Source organism: Phoenix dactylifera, chromosome 9 (genome assembly GCF_051530095.1).
Source record: "Phoenix dactylifera cultivar Ajwa chromosome 9, Ajwa_hap1_PhDact_Kaust_v1.1, whole genome shotgun sequence".
Lineage (NCBI taxonomy): Eukaryota > Viridiplantae > Streptophyta > Magnoliopsida > Arecales > Arecaceae > Phoenix > Phoenix dactylifera.
The window spans coordinates 22,126,079-22,137,028 of record NC_143198.1 but is presented as its reverse complement, the minus strand read 5'-3'; the positions used below and the strand labels follow the sequence as shown (position 1 = coordinate 22,137,028).

General features: G+C 44.0%; 1 protein-coding gene across 1 annotated transcript; it reads right to left on the bottom strand.

The window, feature by feature from the left end:
• Nucleotides 1-7,673: 7,673 nt before the first annotated feature.
• Nucleotides 7,674-8,249, bottom strand: LOC103721436 (protein NDR1-like). Its single transcript, XM_008811639.6, has one exon. The coding sequence runs from the start codon at nt 8,247-8,249 to the stop codon at nt 7,674-7,676; it is 576 nt and encodes a 191-aa protein (XP_008809861.3).
• Between the last annotated feature and the right edge of the window lie 2,701 nt (nt 8,250-10,950).

Here is a 10,950-nt window from a genome sequence, read left to right as displayed (position 1 = left end):
TAATATCAAACTTTTCTAGCAAAACATAACTCCATGTGGATTTTGAGACCCATGCATACGGAACCCGCGACCCATGTGGCGGGCACGTGCGCCTTGCACAGTCCCACAACCCGTGCAATCCAATCTCACGACCGATTTTAGCTCAACCCCACTTATCTAGCAAGTGAGCCCGGTTGGAGAAGACTCATCATAGAGTCTAGGTCATTTTGATCTTTCTGGTCTTCAAAATAAGGCAATAGGTCAGCTAGGTTGAATGTTGCAGATACTCCATATTCTTTAGAAAGTTCAATTTTGTAGACATTGTCATTGATGAACTTCAAAACCTTGAAAGGGCCATCAAATATTTTCTAGCATGGTGTTCTGGTGGCAGATCGCATTGCAGAGGGATCGAGGTTGGGCAACGAGCACAAGAAGCTGAAATGTCCTTAAAGTCTAATGAGAACTTAAGGTTGAGGTCTAGTGCAGTTGAAGGATTGATAAACCCAATACCAGGGTCGAACAAAGTGGAGAGATATAGAAAGTACAGTTCGGAGCCTTGTGACATGATAGGTTGCCCACAGTCAATATGCTTCTTAGCAATGGTGGATATGGCAGAAGCAATCATGGACAATGTCCACATCAGGTGGGCTTGCTTGATGAGCTTATGTATTGTAGTAACCACTCTCTTTCCAGCATGAGCCATGTTATGCAGCATGTTCAAGTTTGGCTCCATTGAAGCAGATGACAAATTTAGAGACATTAAAGACCATTGGCTTCGAAATACACCAGCAACAATATTTTCTGCACTAAGCAGGTAGTTTGAGCAATGTTACACTTTAAACTGGTGTCTTCATTGGTACAAATCCTTTCAATAGAATCAATAGTCGAGCTCTTTTTCATATTCTTCTTTGTTTTCTCTACTGATGGACTTTCACTACCACTTTGGTTATCCCTACTTGAGTCCATGGTGACATCTCCATCAATGTTTCCTAATTGATCCACCTGTTTGTCACAGAAAGGATGGCAAAAGTGCATCTTGAGTTTTGGATCCATGGATACCGCAACACTGTCTTGGCAGAGTCTTTGCATTGTATCTTTTTTAAAAAATTGATGGAGAAAGTTAGCAATGTCAAGTGAAATGCTCAATGGACAAGGAGAAGAAATTGGAGATTGTGCATGAGAAGGTGATTGCATAGGAAAGCTTGTGTTGTTTAATGATCCTACATGCCATAGAGCTAACTGGTTGAGGCTCCTTTAGTTTTTCTTCATTAATGATGAGTTTCTCCTATTGTGCTACTTGCAATGCATAGGTTAGACAAATACTTTTCTCAATTATATCTCGTATGTAGGATAGAGCCTTTGATGCAGCATCAACCAATTCTATTTGAATTTCATCTTAAAGTAGATTCGTGGCGAAAACTAACCTTTTGCATCACTTTGGTTATCATTTTCTAGCAGGATTGGATTGGAACCACCATTGCTAACCTCAAAAAGAGGAGAAAAACCTTAAGAACTGAAAGGGTTTGTAGAACTAAAGGTACCCAGTTGAAAGAAATCTGAGCAATCAAAGCCTGGTACTGATAAAAACTCATCCATGAGATCCATCTCCATAGTGGCATCCAAGAGGGCTTTCTTGTAAGCTAGCCATCGGAAGAACGTTATCTTCCATCACTGAAAATTCCTTTTCAACTCCATCACAGAAAGCCAAATCCAGAACAACCTTTCCATGTGAAGGGCATTTAGCGTGGAAGATGTAGCGTAACCAATCTTATTCATCAACTACCATGGTTGTATTAAGGTTGTGGCGGACCACCAAAGCTTCACCTTGATTGGCATGCACTAGCTCTTCCTCGCTCGGACCTTCCTCATCCCACTTGACTGGCTGATCTTCTTCTTCCTCTTCCATGCATGATTCTTCCTCCACCAAAAAGATGAGCTTTCTATTTAGGCGGTCAGCTGCAATATGCCCAAATCCTTGGCATTTGAAACACTTGCAAGGGTTAGAGGCAAAGAAATGATTGGAGTTGCTGAGGATGTCCTTGCCCTTCTTCTGAGACAGTTGGGAGGCACCGATTTTGGAGGATACCGACGTCTTCGACATGGAACTCCCCCAGTTGGACGCTCCATCTCCATACCCTCGAAAGCGCAATTACTTATTCTCAATTGTTGATTCTCGACTTTTGTTGCCTATCCTATCATATCATTCAGCATGCAATAGGGTTGGAGTTACATGACTTGCTCAATTTCATGCTTCAGTCCTTCGGCGCTATGGTTTGCTCTTCAAGCTTCTTAATGTCACAGGCATGGTATGCTGAACCAGCCCATACCAGCCGGTTTAGCCCGTACCGGACTGGTCCAGTCCCTGACCGGTCCAGTTCAAGCATGAAAAACGGTTCTGGCCCAAAGGAGCCAGAACCGACCGGTACAAGCTCGGAACTGGTTCCCCACGCGCGAACTGGTCCTCTGATGGTGGTCATAAAGTACCACACGGTATTTTGTGGTGCAAATCATGCACTGCAGAGAATCCGTGCTCAATAGAGCCAGACGACCATTTTAGGGGGTCGATGATAAACATGATAAAGTTATTGATGCCTAGCTTGTATTCATTGCGGCACTGCTCTGGAGCAATAAAGTTTCGGAGGATGAAGTCATTGTTATTGCTGACCAGATGGTCTAAAATGATACTCGATTGACTCACCTTTAGCTTTGCTCTAGCCTCTTCAAGTACATTTACTGATTGGATGGACGGTAACAATTCCACTAATTCCCTACAGCTCTGGGTTCGAGGCTTTGCTATGGCAAGGAGGTAGCTTCGAGAGCCGAACCCTAGTGATGTGCATCGAGACCGACCATAGCTCACACGAGGGGCCATGTAACTAAAACTTGCTACAAAGCCAGTGCACCACTAGTTAAGGCCAGCCACTTGGCACTCTTGGAAGTGTGTAGCCAGGTTCGAATATTCAAAGGCCCCTTACAACTAGCGATATGATAGTTGAGATCCCAAGTGATCTCCAAAATTACGCCGGCCTACCAGGCGGGGCACGATCCACGTGCAAAATGCCCGCACCTGATATTCGGAATGTGCAAAGGCTTGCCAATTCTGGTTGATCCACGTAACGGAATTCCATGGCGACAGACTCTCGCCTTTGCCTATACAACCAACTCTCCGGAGAATCTTCCAAGTAAGTGCTTGAGTACCTTAACAGACTATTGAAAACCTCCTCATGTTTCTTAAGTATCGTTCTAACTTAGGCATTGGAGAGTCTCCTGAAGGACATACCCCAGCAAGAGGATTTTCTCGTCTATGCTGTATCAAGTCAGAGTGTGAACCAGTATCTCGACAACTGCCACCCGCATCAGGTCTCAGCCTAGCACGATCCAAGCAGCCGATCGCCGAGCCCTCTAGCACTAATACTTTACTTTCTTGGCACCTAAAACAGGGTGGCTCCTGATGACAACACATAGTATTGCTGATGATTGGAGTTAGGAAGGGATGGCGAGCAAGGCTGTTTGTGAGAATGTGAGACCAGGCTGGGCCTCTTTTTTTTTGGGTAAAAATGGCTACTCATTTATATAAGTCTAACATAAGTACAATCAGCCAAATCATGGGAAAGAAATGACAACAAAGCAAAAGGAGCATCTGATGCAGACGTCCACAAAAAATCTCCGGAATGCCGGGCAACAAAAGAAGTGACCCAGTCTGCGGCCCTGTTCGCCTCCCTAAACACGTGATCTGCCTGAAAGCAGCTCATCATCTGAGCCATCCTACGAGTCTCCCGGATAAGGGGGTGACCATCACCATACCTGTCCGCCCCCGGGATCCAGTCGATCACCACCGCTAAGTCCCCCTCAAGGTGCACCCGCTCGACACCAAGCACCTGTCTGGCATAGGATAACCCCTCCCAGGCAGCCCACAACTCTACCCCAACTATTGTAAGCCCTGGTGTACGCCGCCCTCCTGCGGCAAGTATCCTACCACAGTGGTCCCTGATTACAAATCCAACCCCTTCAGTCACCCATTCACTGACTTACTGCTGTCGAAGTTTACTTTGAGATAGCCAAGGGGTGAGGGTACTTAAGAAATAAGAGCAAAATAGGGCGCTGAAACAGCATAAAGAGTACCCCAGGTATTCCTAGCCATCCTAGAAGACCTGGGCCTTAGATTTCATCATTTGGTCGGGCTCGGGCTGGAAAAGCGTAAGGGCCGAGGCCGCGCTGGGCCGGATAGATATTCCCTCAGGTCGTTCATTTCGCACGGTACCGTCTGGGGACTCTTCCATGAGCCGCTTCGAGTTGTGTACTCAAATCCCACGAACTAGATCAAAAGGGGAGGGCGAGAAAAGAAATTAAAAAGAGAAAAAAAAAAAAAACAAGAAAGAAAAACCCCTTCTTCGTTTTCTCTCTTCAGCTCGCTTGCTCACCATGGCTGGACTGGGGTCCTCGAGCTCGGAGATCGATCTCGACCACCTGTACGGACCCCTTTCTCTCCCTTTCTGTCCATCCTTTTAATTTCTTGATATTTTCCCTTTTTCTTGATTTTTTTTGAGCTGTAATTGGCTGCAAACTCTAGTTCGTTTGATCAGGAGGGAGGTTATGATTTGAGATTTTAGCGGTATTTCTCTCAAGATTTTGACCTTAAATAATTTATTCTGGAGGGTTTTTTTTTTTGGTTAAAATATTCTGGAGATTTTCGAGGTGTAAATTCTAGGTTCACATCTCAGACCAGCTCAAGTACTTTCCTTTCTTCTAAGTGGGATTCACTCTGGATCTTTGAAGAAAAAACGTGAGCAAAAGATGTTGAGGTGATTGGTGAAATGGTTCGTGTTTGTCGATAGTAACAGCTTCTCCAACAAGGCCTCACATATGCCAAACGTAAATGAAATCTTGCTGCTCGACCCCATGAAATCATATAATCATTGTATCTCAGTGGTGTTGATCTGATTCCGGTTAGCGTGACTTTTACCACAGCTCTACTACTTTTGGATCTCAAACTCAACGCTTTTTTTTTTTTTTTGTTAAAACGGCTACTCATCTCATATAGCTCGAATGTAAGTACAGCCCTCCAAATCACAGGCAAGTAAAAAGTACAACTGTGGAGGGACGTCTGCATCAGACGTCCACAGAAAATCACCGGAGTGCCGGGCGACAAAGGAGGCAACCCAATCTGCTACCCGGTTCGCCTCCCTAAACACATGTACCGCCTGAAAGTCAACCATCATCTGAGCCATCCTGTGGGACTCTTGGATGAGGGGGTGGCCATCCCCAAACCGATCCACTCCCCGAATCCAATCAATCACCACCGATGAATCACCCTCAAGGTACACCCGCTCGGCCCCGAATATCTGCCTCGCATAGGATATACCCTCCCAGGCTGCCTGCAACTCTGCTCCAACCACTGTAAATCCTGGCGTGCACCGCCCTCCTGCTGCTATCATCCTACCGAGATGGTCCCTGATCACAAATCCGACCCCTCCACACATACCATCTACCGACCTGCTGCCGTCAAAGTTCACTTTGAGATAGCCAAGAGGTGGGGGTGCCCAAGAAACAAGGGCAAACCGTGGTGCTGAAACAGCGTGATGAGCACCCCAGATGTCCCTGACCAGCCCAGAAGTGACTACCGCAACCGCCCCAATAACCTCTCTCGCAAGCAGCATCGCTCGGTCTACCACCATCCTCGAAGGCGCCCTCCTCCCCTCAAATATACCGGTATTCCTGTCCAACCATATATGGTAGGACAGGTACGCCACAAAATCCCTGCCTCAACAGATCTGGGACGCCGCATGGAATCTCTCAACAGATGGATCAGATCCTGCGTCGAAATCACCGAGGCCGGTAGCGGAATCGGTGACCTCCTCCATATCTCTCGGGCCCTAGGGCACTGCAAAAGAACATGCTCCATAGTCTCCTCGATATCTGCACACTCCTCACAACATTGAGAGATCCTCATACCACGCCGAGCTAACAGACTCCTAGTCGGAAGGCAGCCCCACGCCACCTTCCAGATGAAGAGTGCCACTCACGGATGAACCCGCATCCTCCATATCCACCGCCCCTCAATTTGTCGAACTGGCTCCCTACTGATCACTGCATGAAGATCTCTAGCTCGCACCCGTGACCGCCCCGTCGATATCCATACTAGCCTATCCGCCTCCCCCCCAGTAGGGGTCGCTCGGGCCAAGACCAACTCCGCCAACTGCTCCCCAAATACCTCCTGAACCAACTCCTCCCTCCATCGCCCCCCCTCAGCATCCAATAGGTCACTGACCCTCCACCCTGCTAATCTCGTCGAATCCACCATGGTCGGCATACAGCAAAGCGGTAACTCAGTCACCCACCTATCCTCCAGCACATCGATAGACCGACTGTCGCCAATAGCCCATCCGATCTCCGGAAGCACCACCGTAGCTCTGGCACACATCTCCCTCCACACCGGGGAATGACGACGTCCCACACGCACACCCGGTACCAAGGCGCCATACTTAGCCCTCATCAGCGAGGACCATAGACTCTCGGGCTCAAGCACAAATCTAGCCGCATGTCTGGCTACTAACACCTCACGCCTCACTGCCAGGGCCTGAACCCCCAGACCACCACAACTAGTCGGCTGGCACACCACCTCCCACGCCATCAAGTGAACGCCACCTCTACCACTGCTCCTCCCCCATATAAAATCCCTAAACAGCTGCTCCAGGGATCGCAGGAATCTCACCGGGACAATGGCATTGGAAAGTAGATAGACAGGGACCGATGTAAGCACCGAGCGCACCAAGGTGATCCTCCCCACCATTGGAAACCCAACGCTTTTAATTTCCTCCTCTTGCACTTGTACAGTCCAAGTCAAAGTATCTGATGATTTTTCAGGTGGATATGGAGTTTTATTTGCTTAAGTTTATGTTATTTTAGATTAAGTGGACCAAGCTTTTTGAGATAAAGAGAGAGATCGTCCACACGAAGCAGTAAATTATTTGTTCAAATATTTGAGATGCACCATCTAGATGGACTTAAACCCTCCATTTTGAGGGGCGTGACAGTAAAGCATCAACCAATTCATATATATAACCGTGCTGTAGCTGTTTTAGTAGATGAAAATCTACTAGCTCAATCTGAACCACCTAACTAGGGACTCGTTTGGTTCTCAAAATGGGGGGAGAAAAGTATGGTCAAAGAAAAAATACAGAAATATCTATATTTAATTATAGTTTTTCAAGGAGAAGGATGGAAAAGTAGATATTCTTTCATAAAAAAAAATTCATACACAATATTAAAAAGTCTAACTTTTATCACCTGAAAATTGGAGATTTTTTTTTTCAAAATATTCTTAAGCTTTTAGATAGAATGAAGCAAGAACTTTCCTTTCTTAAGAGTATAACATATAATTTACATAACATTTTTAGAGAATTAGACGTTTAACTAAATATAATCTACTTTACAATGTGTCACTTTTCATAGCCAACCAAATATGTAAAAATTATTTTTTTTAAGCATCAGTTTTTTGAAAAAAAATATTCTAACAAAATTTTTTTTTCTTCTGTGAACCAAATAAATTTTAAATAAATAATAAAATCTCAACAAGGATGAGCAAATACACAATCAAACAATACCCAGGGCTTCAACAATATGCGACAACAAACTAATTAATTAGAACACGAACACAAGAGGTGTTTCATGCCTATGTATATATATATATATTCCTATCCTCCCAACAAAAGTGACTTCCGTTTCCCGCGAGTCCGTGACTTCGGTTTCCTGCTGCTAATCCGGTGCATCTTCACCCTACCAACCTTTCCATCCTTTCCAACCGGCACCCTTGCTTGCTCGACCATCCCATGAACTTTACTCCACCACCATAATGTCTTATACCTCACCCTCGTCACCAACCCCATCGTCAACTTCGTCGTCCCATCGGCGACGGCCCTCACAACTGCTTCGCCCAACCTCCGGCCGGCATCCACTCCTCCCCTCAACGAAGTAGTCTTCTGATGACCCTGATAGAAAGAAGGCATCGTCATGGACCCGGCATTCTCATCGAATAAATACATTGTGACGTTCATATCGGAATAGTAGACTCCGCCACCTAAGTTGGGGTTGGAGACCTCAAGACCGAACAAGATGGTGGTGTTCTCGGTGCCATTCAAGTTTGGGATGGAGAGGTCGACGATGGCGTAGGAGGGTGCCGAGGGGCGGAGGATTAGCCAAAGAATTAAGATGACGAAACCGAAGAGGACGAGGACGAGGAGCCAGATGCAGGCTCCGTCGGACCGAGACATTTCGCATCGGCAGGCAATACTTTGGGAAATATTATGGGGATGGGTTGGTTCGGAATCCCGGGGTGTGTTTGCTTGGAGTTGGAGGGAGGCACTTGATTCTTTGCTTTTTCCTATGGAGATTTTCTTTTTTAAAAATTCTTCAAGAATAACTCGACGCTTTTTATTTTTTTTCCATCTCTTGGTGGAAAGCAACTTGATACGTTACTTGAGGAAATTCTCTAGTTCGGAGCTGGACTGTGGAGGTCCAGACCTGCAGTCACAGCCATATAAATCACCAACAAGATGACCACTATGATTTGAGCTCTTTCCAAATATGACGGGAGAGGGCGGACACAAGCTAGTCCCATGTACCGTGTCATAGTTGTGATTGTAGAAGTAATCAGTGGGCAATGAGCAGTAGGTAAATATGAAAGAACCACGTGTCTGTTTTATTTGTTGAATTAAATTAATATTTTAAAATTTTGAAAACTAAATTAGTCAACGGCCAAATGGCAAGCATCCAGCGCAAGAGCAAATATGGAAAAATTCTCAAAGAAAGCAAACCATGACAAATGTCATGCATCCAGCGCAAGAGTAAGCATGGAAAGGCCCCTTGAAGAAGGAAGGAAACGTGGACGGCCAAGATGCAATAAGCCGAAAGATCAAAGGAGCACAAAAAGACACGTCATCAATCCGCGGGAGGGGAATCTTCTTCTTTTGACGCGCCTGAGCCTATATAAAGGGCTTTAGGGATCATTTCAAACCACAATCAAAATTTTTTCTTCTCCCTATTCCAAGAGTCTAGATAAAAAGGGCTCTAAGGATTATTGAGAAGAAAAAAGAAATAAAGAAAATTTTTCTTCTCCTCATAATTTTTCTAAGTTTCTTTTGAGGTATCTGCAAGTGTGAACGTGCTTTTCTTTCTTCCCTGGAGGCGCACTGACAGGGAAGACGTGGTTCTGTATTAGGTCGTCGTATCTCTAGGAGATCTATACCAGCAAACCCGTGCGTGGGGGGCATAAACTTTTCTAGGACAATGCATCAGCGTGCTTCGATCCACAGGCCGTCTTGTCTCTCTTTCTTCATTTTATTATTATATTGTCAAGTTAATTATTTGCTAGTTTATTTTTCTTATTTATTGTTTTTGAATATTAGAAATATTTAATTTATCAATTATATTTGTGCATCTAGGCTAACAATCCAAAAAAGTTTATATACTGTTAGCACTAGATTTTAAATTGCGATATTTATTATATATTTTGCTGCATAATTATAAATTGTTATATTTTAGCTGTTACACATTTATGCTAGCTTTACTTTAGTACTTAATTTTCAAAAAAAAATATAGATTGCTTAATCTCCAAGAGGTTTATTAATACCTCCATTTGGACTCTTCACGGAGTAATTTCTAGATTCCATTCAAATGGAAATTCGAAAATTGGTTAATCCATTGGAGCTAGCTTAATATTGCACTTAGGATAAAATTGAACGATATCTAGAAAAATTATCTATTGAATAACGGTGTCTAAGAAAAGCTTGTCAAAAAGGCATACGTGCCTAAGAAAGGCTGGAACTTAAGTGAGCCAAGTGCTCCACCACTGATCTGGAGCTGATCTGGCTATTATTCTTTAGATTTTTCAACTAGATATCTAAAGTTCAAATTAAATATCAGTGCAATAATTTGACATAAACCTTCTCATTTCCACAGGTGTCAAAATTGTGTTAAGCTACAAATTAATGGCTTCCCACACATCTGAAAATCTTAGTGCTAAACCTGAAAAGTTTGATGGTCAAAACTTTAGAAGGTGGCAGAATCAAATGCGGTTCTGGCTCACCACCCTAGGCTTGATCTCCGCCATTGGTGGGTCTAACCCACTGCTTCACGACCTTCTACTCGCAACAACCCAAATCCTACTCCTTCTGATACTGCCTCCTCCACTAGGACTCTAGAAGAAACCAACTACCACTGTCTTCATAGAATCCTAGGAGCCATTTCTGATAGGCTTTATGATATTTATTATATAGCTAAGAGTGCCAAAGATCTCTGGGATACCCTAGAAAATAAATATGGACTTGATGATGCCGGGATAAAGAGATTCAAAGCTTCTGACTTTAGCAAGTTTAAATTTATTGATTCCAAACCTATGAATGATCAAATTCATGAATATGAAACATTGATTCTTCAACTTCAGGCAAATGGAACCCACTTAGATGAGTCTTTCCAAGTTGCCTGTATTATAGACAAACTTTCCTCTACCTGGTCAGACTTTGCCAAGACTTTGAGCCACACCCAAGGTGATCTGTCTCTAACCCAAGTCCTAAATTCTATTAGGATTGAAGAATAACATCGTCTTAGAGAATAATCCCACTCCTCCAATCCTTTGTCCAAAGTCAACAATGTTGAATCCAAGCCCAAATCCAAAAATCAGAATTGTTCTTTCCATCCCAACCACAACAAGTCCTTCAAGTAGAAATCATTCAACCATAGGAACTCCTTTCAGCCCAACAACAGAAAATCCAACTTCTCTCAGAACTAGAATAAAGAGAAAGAAGGAGAATCTGTTCATTGCTGTTTTGTCTGTGGTCGGACCAACCATATGTGTTGACCCCCTAATGGATTTTGATGAATACAAAACACTAGAGTATAATTCCATTTATCTTAACAATTTAATTGAGGATTTCATGTATTTTATTAAGAATATTGTTAAGAAATGTCTAGGCA

Bases quoted from the DNA above. Each gene is read 5' to 3' on its own strand.
- LOC103721436 (XM_008811639.6), bottom strand. From the start codon at position 8,249: ATGTCTCGGTCCGACGGAGCCTGCATCTGGCTCCTCGTCCTCGTCCTC.